General features: G+C 37.4%; 1 protein-coding gene across 1 annotated transcript in view; it reads left to right on the top strand.

Moving 5' to 3' along the window:
* LOC121117028 (uncharacterized) overlaps positions 1 to 16,939 on the top strand; it is a 72,606-nt gene that overhangs the window by 50,016 nt on the left and 5,651 nt on the right. Inside the window, exons 95-102 of the mRNA XM_071887738.1 lie at positions 16 to 403; positions 550 to 864; positions 1,017 to 1,322; positions 1,395 to 1,679; positions 2,207 to 2,512; positions 2,582 to 3,076; positions 3,969 to 7,037; positions 7,148 to 16,921. Coding sequence (XP_071743839.1) covers positions 16 to 403; positions 550 to 864; positions 1,017 to 1,322; positions 1,395 to 1,679; positions 2,207 to 2,512; positions 2,582 to 3,076; positions 3,969 to 7,037; positions 7,148 to 16,921 — 14,938 coding nt within the window. The remainder of the gene's footprint in view (positions 1 to 15; positions 404 to 549; positions 865 to 1,016; positions 1,323 to 1,394; positions 1,680 to 2,206; positions 2,513 to 2,581; positions 3,077 to 3,968; positions 7,038 to 7,147; positions 16,922 to 16,939) is intronic.

The raw sequence follows: 16,939 nt of genomic DNA, 5'->3' as shown, positions 1-16,939 counted from the left end.
ATTTCTTGAATTTAGGATACGGGAAAATATTTAGTCAAAGCCGAGAATGTTAATGGATTTGATGAAGAATGGGTTGAGCTGGTAGTATTAGGCAGACCTGCTTGCCCTGAAGGTCCTCTGAAGGTTTCAAATGTTACAGCAGAAGGATGTAGACTCAGTTGGAAGCCACCTCTTGATGATGGTGGTATGCCAGTACAAGAATATGACATCGAAAAATTCTGTCCCAAAAAGAAACGCTGGATTAAGATCGGAAAAGTATCAGGAGAAAAAGATCCATTGAACTATGATGTATCTGGATTAGAAGAAGGAGAAGAATATCTCTTTAGAGTTACAGCTGTCAATGACGAAGGGGAATCTGAACCTCTAGAAGCTGATGCTGCTGTCAAAGCCAAAAATCCGTGGAGTAAGTTACTTCGTTTGAATTTAACTTGTTTATATATCCTTAAAAAGTTCATTAAAACTTTCTTGATCATGCTTTTTTATATCATAATTAATAATTTTTAGTATTCACTATATTATGTTGTATTCTATATTATCAAATTTGTTCAGACAAACCTAGTCAACCTGACACTCCTGAAATTGCTGACTACGATAACACAAGTGTTGATCTAATATGGAAAGCACCAACTAGTGACGGAGGATCTCCAATCATTCATTATATAATACAAAAGAAACTAAAAGGACAAAATGATTGGGAGAATTGTGGGGAACATAACACAGCTACCGGACAAGAACCTTTAACTTATAAGGTTGAAAGTTTAAAAGAAAAGACACAGTTACAGTTTAGGGTTATTGCAGTCAATAAGGGTGGAGAATCTCCGCCCTCAGATCCGACTGGAATGCATAAAGTTAAACATAGAAAACGTAAGAAAAATATTTGATAAGGAACTAATTAGTAATGCAAAATTGTAAAACTTGAAAGATATAACGTTGAATTCATTTTAATTTATATATATTTTTCAGCAAAAAGAGAAACTCAATAATTTATTTTTTTGTTCTTGATATTTATGAATTAGTTAAACCACGTATCGATCGAACAAACTTAGTTCGTACAGTGGTAAAAGTCGGTAAAGATATTATTCTTGATGTTGATATAATTGGAGAACCTGCACCTGAGATCAAATGGGTTTATTATGATAGTAAAATTGCAATTGACGACGATAATATTGAAATAGTAAATGAAGAGTATAATACTAAATTCGTAGTTAAAAAATCAGTTAGAAAAAATAGTAAGCGCTACAAAGTAACTGCTACTAATAAACATGGCTCTGATGAAGAAACTGTTGAGCTCGTCGTTTTAGGATGTCCTACTCCACCTATGGGTACTAAATTAAATTGAAATTCTTGTACCAACAACTTTTAGTAATACATAATGCATGATTTTAAACAATTAGGCCCACTAGAAGTAAGTGATGTGACAAGTAGTGGGTGCAAGCTAAAATGGAAGCCCTCTGAAGATGATGGAGGAAAACCCATAACAGGATATATAGTCGAAAAAATTGATAAAGCTACTGGAAAATGGACTCCTGTTTCCAGAACTGATGCAGATGTAACTGATTGTAAAGTTAAAGGGCTTCAAGAAGGGCATGAATATTTGTTTAGAGTAAAAGCTATTACGGACGAAGGAGAATCTGAACCACTTGTGGCAGATGCATATATTGTTGCCAAAGATCCATATGGTAAACAAATGTAGCTTTGTTCAACACATTGTACATAGTACCTTTGTAGGCTTTGAAATAATCATAACTGCATGCACTTTGATATCATACTATCATTTCAGCTTCGCTTACAATACTAATTCGTTCGCTTCACAGCAGAATAATTTTATTTCAGCTTCGCAAAGAATAATCTTGCTTTATTTTTATATTGATTAGTAGTTGCTTCATATGTATTATGAATCTGATAATTGCTTAATAAACATTCTTCTCAGTTTTTGGCTTATTCACCTGACTCAAATAGAGTAAAACATTGCATTACGTCTAATAATCATAATTTAAGAGTTTATTTCCCAGTGTTATTAAATATAGTTGTAGATAATTTTATATTTGTAAGTATTTCAGTGAGCTATACTTCAACAAACTTTACTTGTTATAATTACTGGTTAAGATCTTTTGCTTCTTGAATTTATTTACATACTAACTAAGTCCATGAAAAAATTAACATCACATATATTGCTGAAGAGTGATTTGTATTCTTTATTTTCAAGGCTTACCTGATCCACCAAGAAATGTACAACTTTGCGACTGGGATGCAGATCGAATGGATCTACAATGGGACTTTCCTCTGTCTGATGGAAGAGCAGCCATTCAGCATTACTTGATTGAAATGCGAGAAGGTAAGGCTGAGGGTGCATGGACTGACGTTGGTAAATCAGATGGCCCCAAAAGGTTTTTCTCAAAAGGTGGACTTGTAAAAGGAAAAAAATATCAATTCAGAGTTAGATCTGTTAACAAGGCTGGACCATCAGAGCCTTCAGAACCAACTCCTCTTGTTGCCGCTAAACCCAGAAAATGTAAGAATTGTTTATATATAGAAAACAATGCAATATTATGTTTCGTATAAATTATTATTATAATTACAGTGGCACCTATTATCAATAGAGATCAAGTTTTCAGAGATAAGATTTGGTGCCGAAAAGGCCAAGCATTAAAATTGGAAGATATAGATATTGAGGGAGAACCAGCACCAAAGGTGACTTGGACTTTCAACGGTCTTGACCAATCAAAATTAAACAATGTTACTATAACAAATCCTGAGTATAAGACATCCATAGTCATAAAAAATGCGGAAAGGAAAATGACTGGAATGTATAAAATTACAGCTGTAAATGAACATGGAAAAGACGAATGTGAAGTAGAATTTATTGTACTTGGACCTCCAGGACCACCAGAAGGGCCATTAGAAGTATCTGATGTTCATAAAGAAGGATGCAAGCTTAAGTGGAACCCACCTTTAGATGATGGAGGAAGTCCAATTGAATGCTATCTTCTTGAAAAAATGGATATAGAAACCGGAAACTGGGTGCCATGTGGCCAAAGTAAGGATTGTGAATTTGACTTACACGGGCTAGAAACTGGCAAAAGACTCAAATTTCGAGTTAAAGCTAAGAATGAAGATGGTGAATCTGAACCATTGGTTGGTCCATCTGAAGCAATACTTATAAAGGATCCATTTGATCCTCCTGGTCCTCCTGGATTGCCAGACATTACAGATTGGACAGAATCATCTGTAAAGCTAAAATGGGCCAAACCACTTAGGGAAAATGGAGCTCCTGTAACTAATTATACAATGGAGTATCGGATTTTTGGTACAGATGAATGGGTTAAGGGACCAAGAGTCAAAGCTAAAAAGTTCCCTGACGGTGAAATAACTGGATTGGAGCCTGGGAAAAAATATGAGTTCAGAGTTAAAGCAGAAAACAAGGCTGGTCTCGGTGATCCAAGTGAACATACTAATCCTCACTTCATGAAGGCAAGATTTGCTCCTCCTAAAATTGATAGAACCAATTTGGATACAAAAACTGTGAAAGTAAATCAACAAGTTGTAATTGAAGTTGATGTAACTGGAGAGCCTGCACCAGATACGGCATGGTTCTTTAATGGGGAAGAAATCAAAAATACTGACACTAAAAAATGTGCTCACAGTTCATATCATACCAAACTTATGCTTGTACCAGCAAAACGTGAAATGATCGGTAAATATACTATTACAGCAAAGAATAACTCTGGAGAGGACAAAGCTGATGTGGAGATCATTATAAAGGGAAAACCATTGCCTCCTGAAGGACCCTTAGAAATTTCTGATGTTACAAAGAACAAATGTAAACTTAAATGGAAGAAACCAAAAGATGATGGAGGAAGTCCAATTGAATATTATGAAATCGAAAAGCTAGATCCTAATTCTGGAATGTGGGTACCTGCAGGTACATCTCCAACATGTGAAGCTGAAGTAAAAGGATTAGGGGGAAGGAAAAGAATATAAATTTAGAGTTAGAGCTGTGAACAAGGACGGTGAATCAGCTCCTTTAGAAGCTGAGGACTCCATTATTGCTAAAAATCCATTTGATCCACCAGGAAAACCAGATAAGCCTGAACCATTGGATTGGGGTCCAGATTTCGTTGATCTTAAATGGAAATCACCTAAAGATGATGGAGGATCACCAATAACTGGTTATGTAATTGAAATGAGAGATAAAGATAAGAGAGCATGGAAAGAAGTTCTGAAAACTAATGGAACAACTTTAACAGGTCGAATTGAATCTCCAGCAATACAAGAAGATCATGAATATGAATTTAGAGTGATAGCTGAAAATAAAGCTGGACTTTCCGAACCTAGTGATCCTTCTTTCACAATTAAGGCACGAGTTCGATTTTTAAAGCCAAGAATTGATAGATCTACTTTAATTAAAAAGGTTCTGAGAGTTGGACAGTTGATGAGAATCGACGCTGACTATATTGGAGAACCAGAGCCAACAATAACTTGGTTCTTTCCTAATGGAGATAAAATCAAAGGAGATGACCGAAATATTTTGGAGACCGATGATTATCACACTTCATTAGTCATCAAACATGTTGAAAAGAAAGACGCGGGAATTTACAAAATTATTGCGAAAAATGATCAAGGCACCGATACTGCCGACGTTGAAGTTGCAGTTGTTTCAGTCTCTGGCAAGCCTATAGGTCCAATTGATGTTTCAAATGTAACGGCTAATTCTTGTCACCTTGAATGGAAACCTCCTAAAGATGATGGAGGTGATCCAATCAAGTATTATACAGTCGAAAAAATGGATGTCGATAAAGGAATTTGGCTACCATGTGGAGAAACTCTCGGAAAGACGCCTGAATTTGATGTTAATGGATTAACAGAAGGAAGCCTTTACATGTTCAGAGTAAGAGCAGTAAATAATGAAGGGGAATCTGAACCTCTTGAAACCGAAGCAGCTACTTTAGCTAAAAATCCATTTGATCCTCCAGGCCCTCCAGAATCAGTTAAACTTGATGATTGGGATAGAAGATGGGTAAAACTCTCATGGAGCCCACCTTTGAGTGATGGAGGTTCACGAATTACTCATTTTATTATTGAAAAGAAGGAAGAGTTCAGTTCAAAATACTTCAAGCATATGGAAACCGAAACAGACGAATGCAAAATTAAAGTAACTGATCTTACAGAAAATAGTAAATATAAGTTCAGAGTGAAAGCTGTTAATAAAGTTGGCGCTGGTCCTCCATCTGAGCCATCCGAGGAAGTGACTTGTAAAATACGCAACGCTCCACCAGTTATTGATAGAACAAATATGGATAATATTAGAGTCAGAATTGGAGAACCAATAAAACTGAATATCAAAGTAACAGGTGAACCACCAGCTGAAAAAGTATGGTTTCTTAACAATACTATTGTTAAAAATTCACCAATTTTGTCCATAACCAATGAGGATTATATGACTCGTTTCTATATAACTAATGCAAAGAGAGGAGACTCTGGTACTTACATGCTAACAGCAACAAATAAGAACGGAGAAGATGAGGCTGACCTAAATATTCTTGTCGTTGGCCCCCCTTCTAAACCCCAAGGTCCTCTTAAAATTGAAGATATTTTTGCAGATCGTTGTAAAGTTGAATGGAAAGTTCCAAAGGACGATGGAGGATGCCCCATTACTCACTATATTGTAGAAAAATGTGACATAGAAACAGGACACTGGGTTCCTTGTGGCAAATCCTCTGAATTATTCTGCAACATTGAGCCTCTTGAAGAAAATCATGAGTACATGTTCCGAGTAAAGGCAGTAAATGTTGAGGGTGAATCTGAGTCACTTGAAGGACTTGATTCAATAATAGCTAAAAACCCATTTGATCCCCCTGGTCCACCTGGTAAGCCATCAATGACAGACTGGGATTGGGATCATTTTGACTTAAAATGGGAGGAACCTAGATATGATGGTGGATCTAACATTACTTCTTACATAATTGAGAAAATGCTTTCAAATGATGATTTATGGACCAAATGTGGAGAGATCAAACCCAAATTGGAATTTGGAGCAGCCAAAGGTGTTGATTTGGGTGAAACATATAATTTTCGCATTCGGGCAGTAAATGCTGCTGGACCTGGAAATCCTGGTCCAGAAAGTGACAATCTAACATGTCGTTATAAGAAATTGAAACCTAGAATAAACAGAAAGTGTCTAATAGAGCTAACAGTAAAAGTTGGTGAAACTATTCAGTTTGATGTCGATATTCAAGGTGAGCCTCCTCCAGATGTAACATGGTGTAAAGATGGTAAAACACTTACAGATAATGAATTGCGAAGAATCATAAATAAACCTTACAAAACACATATAAATATTGATGAAGCTACCCGAAAAGATGATGGAATTTACTTACTATCGGCAGTGAATATTCACGGAAAAGATGCTGCAGAAGTTCGTGTCAATGTTATTGCACGTCCTGGTATGCCTGAAGGACCTCTAGAAGTATCTGGTGTTCATAAAAATGGTTGTAAAATTGCATGGAAACCTCCAAAAGATGATGGAGGTCTACCAATTAATCATTATATTGTAGAGAAACTTGACACTGATACTGGTGTTTGGTCTCCTGTTGGCACTACTCCAAGAACATCAATTGAATGTGATAATTTGGAACCTGGAAAAGAATATAAATTTAGAGTACGTGCTGTGAACGATGAAGGAGAGTCTGATAACTTGATGTCACTTAAGCCAATTGTAGCAAAGGATCCATTTGATGTACCTCTTCCTCCAAGTGCTCCAGATGTGTTTGATTGGAGTGAAAACCACATGGAATTGGAGTGGAAAGAGCCTATTGATGATGGTGGTGCTCCAATTACAGGCTATATCATTGAAAAAAGATCTCGAAATGATCCAGAGTGGGTTCATGTTCAACAAATTGATGGTAATCGTTGTAAGGGTACTGCAAATCATCTGATCGAGGGTGAAGAATATCAATTTCGTATCATTGCCCTCAACAAGGCTGGCCCTAGTGAGCCTGGGCAGCCATCAAGATATAAAGAAGCAAGAGCTCGATTCAGTAAGTATTAATTTCAAAGTCAGAATTGATATACGATAATTAATGCATTATCATTTTAATATCTTGATTAACAGTTCCTCTATTAAATTAAATCCTTTATATTTTTTCAGTGCCTCCTAAAATTGAACGAAAGCATCTTCATGACATTACTGTATCGGCTGGAGAAATGTTAAAATTTGAGGCTAATATTATTGGTGAGCCACCAGCTGACGTTACGTGGAAAAAAGAAGGAAAAGAAATTAAATCAAAATCAGATAAATCTTTGGTCATTACTAATGTACCTTACAACACAAAGCTCATAATAAGAAGTTGTAAAAAATCTGATGAGGGTTCCTATAATGTTATAGCTAAAAACAGTGTTGGAAAAGATTCTGTCACAGTCAATTTAAAAGTTCTTGATAAGCCAGGTCCTCCACAAGGCCCTCTTAAGGTTAATGATGTTCATGCATTAGGTTGTACATTAAAATGGAAACGACCTACAGATGATGGTGGCTGTCCAATTGATTATTATCAGGTGGAAAAACTTGATCCTGATACTGGCTTATGGATGCCTTGTGGACGAAGTCAAGATTGTTCATTAGATGTAAAAGGTCTTAAAAAGAATAAAAAATACAAATTTAGAGTTGCTGCTGTCAATGAAGAAGGCGAATCTCTACCTCTTGATGGAGATGAGGAAATTGAAGCTAAAGACCCATATGATAGTCCATCTGGTCCACAAAATCTTGAGTTGGTCGATTATGATAGAGATTCAGTCGACTTAAAGTGGATTCCACCTATTGACAATGGTGGTTCTGCGATCACTGGATATCTTATTGAAAAGAAAGACAAGTACGGAAAATGGGAACGTGCACATGAAGTACCTGGAAGTCAGAATAAATGTACAGTTCCTAACTTAGTTGAGGGAGAAACTTATGAATTTAGAGTGAGAGCAATTAATGCAGGAGGAATTGGAGATTCATCTAATGTTGTCGGTCCAGTTACTTGTAAACCAAGAAATCTTCCTCCAAGAATTGATAGAAGCACACTACTGGAAGTTCATTGCCATGCTGGAGATTCGTTCAACTTTGATGTCAATGTGTCAGGGGAACCTGCTCCAGAAACACAATGGCTGATGAATAATAAAGAAATTGAATCGTCTGAAAGTATCAAATTAGTACATCATCCAAATAATACTAAGATATTTGTTAGATCGGCAACTAGAAAAGAGAATGGAACATTACTTATCACTGCCGAAAATGTAAATGGTTTTGATTCTGCAGAAATTCTAATAACTGTGATTGATGTTCCTGGAGCTCCCATGGGACCACTAATGGTAAAGGATATGAATGCAAAGGGTTGTACACTTGAGTGGAAACCTCCAAAAGATAATGGTGGTATGCCTATTCAATATTACATCGTTGAAAAATGTGACGAATCAATGGGAGGTCGATGGACACATGCTGGTCAAACAGATGGGCCCCTTTGCGATTTTGATATTGATGGCTTAACAGAAAATCACAGATACAAATTTAGAGTCAGAGCAGTTAATAAAGAAGGAAAATCAGAGCCTTTAGTTACTTCCGGTAGCTATGTTGCTAAAAATCCTTATGAAGTCCCAAGTAAACCTGGAAGACCGGATGTCATTGACTTTGATATTGATTGGGCTGAACTTGAATGGGATAAACCTGAGTTTGACGGAGGAAATAAAATTACAGGGTATATTATTGAAAAGAGAGATAAGAATAATCCAAGATGGGAAGTTTGTGGATCAACTGAGGGTCCTGGAACAACTGGACGTGCGAAAAAAATAATTGATGGAGTTGTGTACGAATTTAGAGTAAAGGCAGTGAATAAAGCTGGCGAATCTGACCCATCCAACCCATCCTACCCACATAGAGCAAGAGCAAAAAATTCGCTACCAAAGATTGATAGAATGGCGATGATGGATATAACAATACTTGCAGGTACACCCCTTACTATTAATGTTCCCGTAGATGGGGAACCTCCACCAAAGAAGAAATGGACAAAGGATTGTAGTTCATTGGAAGACGGCATTAGAGTAACTATTGTCAATGAGGAATACAAAACGTCAATAAGAATCAGTGAAAGTAAGAGATCTGATAAAGGAATATACGAACTTGTTGCAACAAATATCAATGGAACAGACAAAGCAATTTGTAATGTAACTGTGTTAGACGTTCCTGGACCACCAGATACACTTGATGTAAAGGATGTACACAAAGACTACATGGTTGTTACATGGAAACCTCCTAAAGATAATGGAGGAAGTGAAATCAAACAATACATCTTTGAAAAACAAGATCAATCAAATATGAGATGGATTCCATGCGGAGAAACTAAAAATCTAAGGTTTAAAGTTGAAGGACTCATTGAAGATCATGAGTACAAATTTAGAATTAGAGCAGTAAATTCTCAGGGTGAAGGTGGCCCATTAATTGGTCCAAGTACTCCAGTTGTCGCTTGTGATCCATATAAATTACCTGGAAGGCCTGGGAAACCTCATACTGAAGATTGGGATTCTGACAGAGTCGATTTACATTGGCAAACTCCGAAGTATGATGGGGGAAGTCCTATTAAGAAGTGGATTATTGAAAAGAAAACAAGGTTTGGAATTTGGGATAAGGCTTGTGAGATTCATGGTTCTGAGCCCAAAGGAAGAGTCACTGGTCTGACTGAGGGTACAGAATATGAATTTAGAATTATTGCAGTTAATGAAGCAGGTCCTGGTGAACCAGGGGAACCTTCAGATCCAATTACTGCAGAAGCACGTTTTGTACACCCATCTATTGATTTAACAGCTATGCAAGATATGGTTGTTTGTGCTGGTCAATGCATTAATTACACTGTACCTATTTTGGGATCTCCAAAGCCAGAAGTCACTTGGAAAATTAATGATTCCATTGTCAAACAATCTGAACGTATGGACACACAAACTTCAAGAAGACAAACATATCTGAATATTCCATTTTCTAAAAGAACTGACGCTGGTTATTATACTCTTGAAGTAAGAAATGAAATTGGTACTTCAATGGGTAGAGCCAAAGTCACTGTCTTAGACCGTCCCTCTCCCCCTCAAGGACCTCTTAGACTAAGTGGAGTAACTGCAAATTCTTGTAAATTGAATTGGAATGAATCTTTAGATGATGGAGGATCTCCTATTACCCATTATCTAATAGAAAAAATGGACTTGAGCAGAGGATCATGGGTTGAAGTAGAAATCACGACAGATTTAAAAACAATAGTTACTGGTTTAGTTTTCAAGAAAGAATACTTAATGCGAGTTAAGGCTGTAAATGCGATTGGGGAGTCAGATCCATTACCCTTAGACAAGTCATTCATAGCACGAAATGAAAGTGATGTACCAGATCCTCCAGGTAAGCCAGAAGCATTTGATTGGGACAGAGATCACATTGACCTCAGATGGTCTAGACCAATAAGTGATGGAGGTAGCCCCATTGAAGGTTATATTATTGAAAAAAGACCCAAAGGTACGAATTCGTGGACTGATTGTAAAAACATTAATGGAGACATTAACAAAGGAACAGCTTCTAACCTATATGAAGATGAATTTTACCAATTTAGAATAATTGCTTTTAATGACGCTGGTCAGTCTGAGCCTGGTGAACCAAGTGGATATATTCAAGCAAGACCAAGATACCTTGCTCCTAAAATATTAACTCCTCTTAAAGATATTAATGTTAAGGCGGGAAATAACCTTACAATTGATGTTGAATATATTGGCTCACCTGACCCATCTGTTAATTGGTATATTGAAGGTTGTCCTTTGGTAACTGATGATGAACGAATTACGATTTCTGCAATTGCTCCAGTAACTACTTTCCATATAGTAAACTGCAAAAGAACTGATAGTGGAGAAACAACTATAAAACTAGTTAATGAGTCTGGTTCCGATAAAGGTAGCTTTTACTTTAATGTACTTGATGTTCCTGGACCACCTGTTGCCCCTATTACATATGATGAAATTACTGGATCCTCTGTAACCATTTCCTGGAAAAAACCAAAAGATAATGGAGGTAGTGATATTACAAGTTATGTAATCGAAAAAAAAGATCTTGACCACGCTGGAGGTTGGGTTCCAGCAGTCAATTTTGTTGAACCTTATACATTTACTCATCGAGTACCACGTTTACTGGAAGGTACGTCTTATGAATTCCGTGTGTTTGCTGTCAATGCTCAAGGGAGATCTATACCCTTGGCATCTGATGAACCAGTTACTGCAAGGGCTCAATATGATGTACCTGGCAAACCAGGAAGGCCACAAGCAGTTGATGCTGACATTACATTCATTAGAGTTTCATGGAGAGCACCTGCTAATAACGGTGGATCAAAAATAACAGGCTATGATGTTGAAAGGAGAGATTTACTTGGAGGAAGATGGATTCGTGTCTCCACTAGGCCAGTTTCTTCTACTGAATTTATGGATTCAGATGTTACAGAAGGGCATCAATATGAGTACAAAGTAAGAGCTCACAATGCTGCAGGACCAGGCGTTCATTCCGATCCTTCATTACCAATTACAGCTCGTCCAATGAAAGCAGCTCCCAAACTTGACTTAGATGTTTTGAATAAAAGAATTCGTGTTCATGCTGGTGAATATATTTCTGTTGATATTCCGTTCCTTGGATCTCCTGTACCAAATGTTGAATGGACAAAAGAGGGTAAAAGGATTGTTACTAATAGATTTAATTCAACAGTTTCACCAGATGCTATTACTTTTGATTTACAAAATTCAACTAGACTTGACACTGGGAAATACAAAATTAATGTAGATAATGAATTTGGTTCAGATTGTGGTTACTTAACCGTTACGGTTGTTGACCGTCCAGAGCCTCCAGTTGGACCGGTTCAATATCAAAATATTGACAGAGAAACCGTCAAAATTTTATGGAATCCGCCAGAAGACGACGGTGGGTCTGAAGTTACTGGATACATTATTGAAAAATGTGATTATGGATCTAATGATTGGATTGCTTGTCCTGGATATGCTCCAAAATGTGAATATATTGCTAGAAACCTATTTGAAGGAAGAAAATACGTGTTTCGAATTAGAGCTGAAAATGCTATTGGTGTATCCGACGCTCTTGTTGGTAAGCATATTGAGGCTAGATCACCTTATGATCCCCCAGGCCCTCCCGGTCAACCTCAAATTACATCTTATTCACCATCTAGTGCAAGTCTTTCATGGACTCCTCCTACAGAAACAGGAGGAAGAGAAATTACTGGTTATTTCGTTGAAAAAAGAGAATTAGGATCAAGTTGGGTTAGAGTGAATCAATACCCTTCAGGAAAATTAAATTATATTGTCCCTGGACTAATTGATGGAACCCGTTATGAGTTCAGAATAATTGCTTGCAATGAAGCAGGCCCAGGCCTACCTTCGAGATCATCCGAGCCTATTACTGCTAGTGTTCAAAAGTTTAGACCTGGCCCTCCTGAAGGTCTTAATCCTGATAGAATTACTAAAAATAGTGTAACTCTCTCTTGGAGACCACCAAGAGATGATGGTGGTTGTAAGATAAAAGGATATATTGTTCAGCAAAAACATAAAGATCGATCTGATTTTATCGATGTCAATACATATCCACATAACGAATTAAGTTATACAGTCAGCAGGCTATCTGAAAGACAGGAATATTCATTCAGGGTAATAGCAGTGAATGAAATGGGTCAAAGTGAACCATCTAAGGCTACACCAAATCTTAAGCTAGGTGAACAGCCAAATCAGCCAAAGATTGATTTGGGTTATACCAAGGATATAAGAGTGAAAGCTGGGGAAGATTTCTCCCTCAACCTCAACTTTACAGGATATCCTAAGCCTACTGCTCAACTATGGAATGAAGATACCGATCTTAAGGGGGATTCTAGAGTTATTATGCAGGTCACTGAAGAATTTGTTTCAATTATAGTGAAGAAGTCAACAACTTCAGACGCAGGACATTATAGATTAAAACTTGCTAATGATTCTGGTTATGATACTGCCACATTTAATGTATCTGTTTTAGATAGGCCAAGTAAACCATGGAATATTTATGCAACTGACTTTGCTGGCGAAGCATTTGACTTACACTGGTCTCCTCCTCTTAATAACGGAGGCAGTCCAATTACCAATTACATCATTGAAAAATGTGAACAAGGAAAGTCCTGGCAAAGAGTTAGTAGCTTTGCCACCTCTTGCCACTCACGAATCAGAAATCTAACAGTCAACAAGGAATATGATTTTAGAATATATGCAGAAAATCAGTATGGAATATCAGACCCAGGAGAAAATGTAGAATCAATTAGAGCGAAGCATCCATTTGATCCTCCAGGTCCACCAGGGCAACCTCAAGATATCGGTTCTACATCTGACTCTATTAGTATTCAATGGACAAGACCTAGAAATGATGGTGGCTCTTATATTACTGGATATATTGTTGAAAAGAGACAAGTTAGTGGGAGTTGGAGTAAGGCTTGTCATCAAACTGTTAGTGACATAACTCTGAAAGTTATTGGTCTTCAGGAAAATAATGACTATGAATTCCACGTTGCTGCCATCAATGCTGCAGGACAAGGTCCATGGGGACCAGTTTCAGAACCAATTCGTTGTAGCCCTGCTAAATGTGCACCTAAGATTACAAGTGATCTTAACTTAAGAGATATGACTGTCATTGCCGGGCATGATATTAGTATTACGGTACCTTTCTTTGCTATTCCTCAACCTAAAGCAAAATGGAGTATTAATGGCTATGAAGTGAGTGATGAGAGAGTTAGAATTGAAATTAATGATCATGAAGCACACTTTTACAATAAGAGAGCCAAGAGATCTGACACTGGTAACTATAATATACAACTAATCAACTCAGAAGGAAGTGATCAAGGATCATGTAGAGTTTTAGTAGTCGATAGACCCTCTCCCCCTCTAAAACCATTTGATGCATACGATATAACTCCAGATTCTTGTACTTTATCATGGAGACCTCCTTCAGATGATGGTGGTTCTTCCATCACTAATTATGTTATTGATAAATTTGATATATCAGGGGGTTATTGGACAAAGATATGCAGCTTTATCCGAGGATTACATTATGACGTTTTAGGCTTGGAAGCAAACAAGAAATATAGCTTCCAAGTCAGAGCTGAAAATCAATATGGAATATCTGATCCCTTAGAATTGGAGGAACCGATTACAGCAAAGTTCCCATTTACTGTTCCAGATCCTCCAAGTGCTCCAAAAGTATTAGGAGATAGTCCAACATCAGTGAACCTAAGCTGGGATCGACCATTTTCTGATGGCGGAAGTAAGATACAAGGATATAAGGTTGAATACAGAGAAGTTATTGAAGAGCAATGGGTTGTATGTAGTACAACACTAATCAGAAGTCAAACTCATATTGCTACAAACTTAATCACTGGCTCAGAATATGAATTCCGCGTTAAAGCAGTTAATGCAGCTGGCGAAAGCAAACCATCACCTCCAAGTCAAAGATTTAGAATTAAAGCCAAAGCTACACCTCCTGGTCCACCAGGAACACCAATTATTGCAAAGATTGGAAAGAACACAGTCGATCTGAAATGGTCTAAACCTTCTTATGACGGTGGTGCTAAAGTAACAGGATATATCGTGGAGCAAAAAGAGTATGGATCATCTATTTGGACTCGTTGTAATGATTACGAAATTCCAACTCTTGAGTATGGCGCATTTGGTCTGAACGAAAACATGGAATATGAATTCCGAGTAATAGCTGTTAATTCTGCTGGTAAGAGTGATCCTTCTACTAGCACAGGCTATGTTAGAATTGGGGAAGTGCTAGATGGTTCTGCACCAGATTTTACTAAGTATCTTCACAACGCTGGTGCAGGATTAGGGCAAAAGATTATTTTGGCATGTGTGGCTGAAGGAAAGCCAATGCCCAAGTATAAATGGATGAGAAATGGACGGGACGTATCTGAACAACCAGGACGTATCATAATGACTGAGTCAAATGGAAAATTCACTCTTACAATTACAGAATTATGGGAGATCGATGAAGGAGAATATGTTTGTCAGGCATACAATAGTTTTGGCTTTGCTACGACCAACTGTCGAGTTAAAGTCGGAGCTCCTCCAAAGATTGAACAAATTCCATCTGATTTACACCTTCCAGAGGGTGATAATTCTAAAATTAAGATAAAATGGTCTGGAGACTTCCCTGTCACAGTTGAACTTTTCTTTAATGGTTCAAAAGTTTCTGAGTCAAGTCACATCAAGATGACAACTTTTGATGAGTTCCTATTATTATTTTTGAGAGATATAAAACGAGACATGGCTGGTAAATATACCGTTAAGGTTACAAATGATAGTGGAAGCGTAGAAGGATCATTTATTGTAAACGTATCCGGTCTTCCAGGACCTCCAATTGGACCATTAGAAGTATCGGAAATCAGTAGCCATACCTGTCAACTCCATTGGCATCTTCCTGAGTATGATGGTGGATCTAAAATAACTCATTATGTTGTTGAAAGACAGGACATAAGATTCAAAGAGTGGATCATTATTGCTAGTTTCTGTAAAAGTACACATTTTGCAGTTCAAGGACTGACTGAAGGGCAAGAATATAATTTCCGAATTCTTGCTTCAAATGCCAACGGAAATGGTCCTCCATTGGATGGAATTAATCCTGTCCGTGCAAAACCTCCTTATGATGCTCCTAGTTCTCCTGGAGCACCCAAAATAACGGAAGTAGGAAGTGACTTTGTCAACTTAACATGGGAAAGACCTGAATTCGATGGAGGAAGCCGAATTAAAGGATATTGGATTGAAAAGAAAGAAATTGGAAGTGATCTTTGGCAGAAAGTAAATCAGTTTATTAATTCATCAACTCAAATTAATATTTGTAACTTAATCGAAAATCGCCGGTATGAGTTTAGAGTTTTTGCTGAAAATGAAGCAGGCTTAAGCAAGCCATCCTCTAACTCACAATCCGTTATTGTGAAGGACCCTGAAGATCCTGAAGCTCCTGAAATTCTTACACCACTCAAAAACACATCTTGCGTTGAAGAAAAAAATGCTCGATTTACTTGTAAGATCACAGGTGTACCAAAACCCAAGGTTCTTTGGTATAAGGGAGCAAGAGAACTTTTTGATAGTGGAAAGCATGAAATTACTTCATCTGGTAATACTTACGAACTAACCATTAAAGGGGTGTTCGGGGAGGATGAAGATACTTATAGTGTGAGAGCTTCTAATTCAGGAGGATCTAGTACATCTAAAGCAGATCTTAAGATAAAAACGGCTCCTCATCTAAATGTGCCCCCAAGATTTAGAGATTCAGCATTCTTTGATAAAGGCGAAAATGCTGTCATGAAAGTTCCATTCACAGGAAATCCAAAACCAAGAATAACATGGAAGCGAGATGGAGAAATAATTGAATCTGGTGGTCACTTCCAAGTTAAAACGGAAGAAAGGCATGCTTTAATCACTATAATGGACGTTAATAAATCAGACAGTGGTCCATACTCTATCACAGCTGAAAATGAATTGGGAACAGACTATGCTTTGATAAATGTTCAAGTGAGTGATCAACCCGATCCTCCACGTTGGCCAGTTACAAGTCAAATTGGTACAGATTCTCTTGTTCTTGAATGGCAAGTTCCTGCATGGGATGGTGGATCAGCCATTACGAACTACATTGTAGAAAAACAGGAACTTCCAATGACTTCTTGGACTCGTGTAGGACATACACGATTCAATTTAATACCTATAACTGATCTTGTCCCTGGAAATGAATACAAATTCAGAGTTTTTGCCGAGAATGTTTATGGAAGAAGCAACCCTAGTGATGAATCTCCTACTTGTCAAACAAAGGGTGTACTTAAAAAGAAGCAGCCGAAGACTAAATATGAAGGTAAAGTTATGCAAATAA

This window comes from Lepeophtheirus salmonis, chromosome 4 (genome assembly GCF_016086655.4).
Source record: "Lepeophtheirus salmonis chromosome 4, UVic_Lsal_1.4, whole genome shotgun sequence".
Taxonomy (NCBI): Eukaryota; Metazoa; Arthropoda; class Copepoda; order Siphonostomatoida; family Caligidae; genus Lepeophtheirus; species Lepeophtheirus salmonis.
This window is presented reverse-complemented; position numbering and strand designations above follow the sequence as displayed.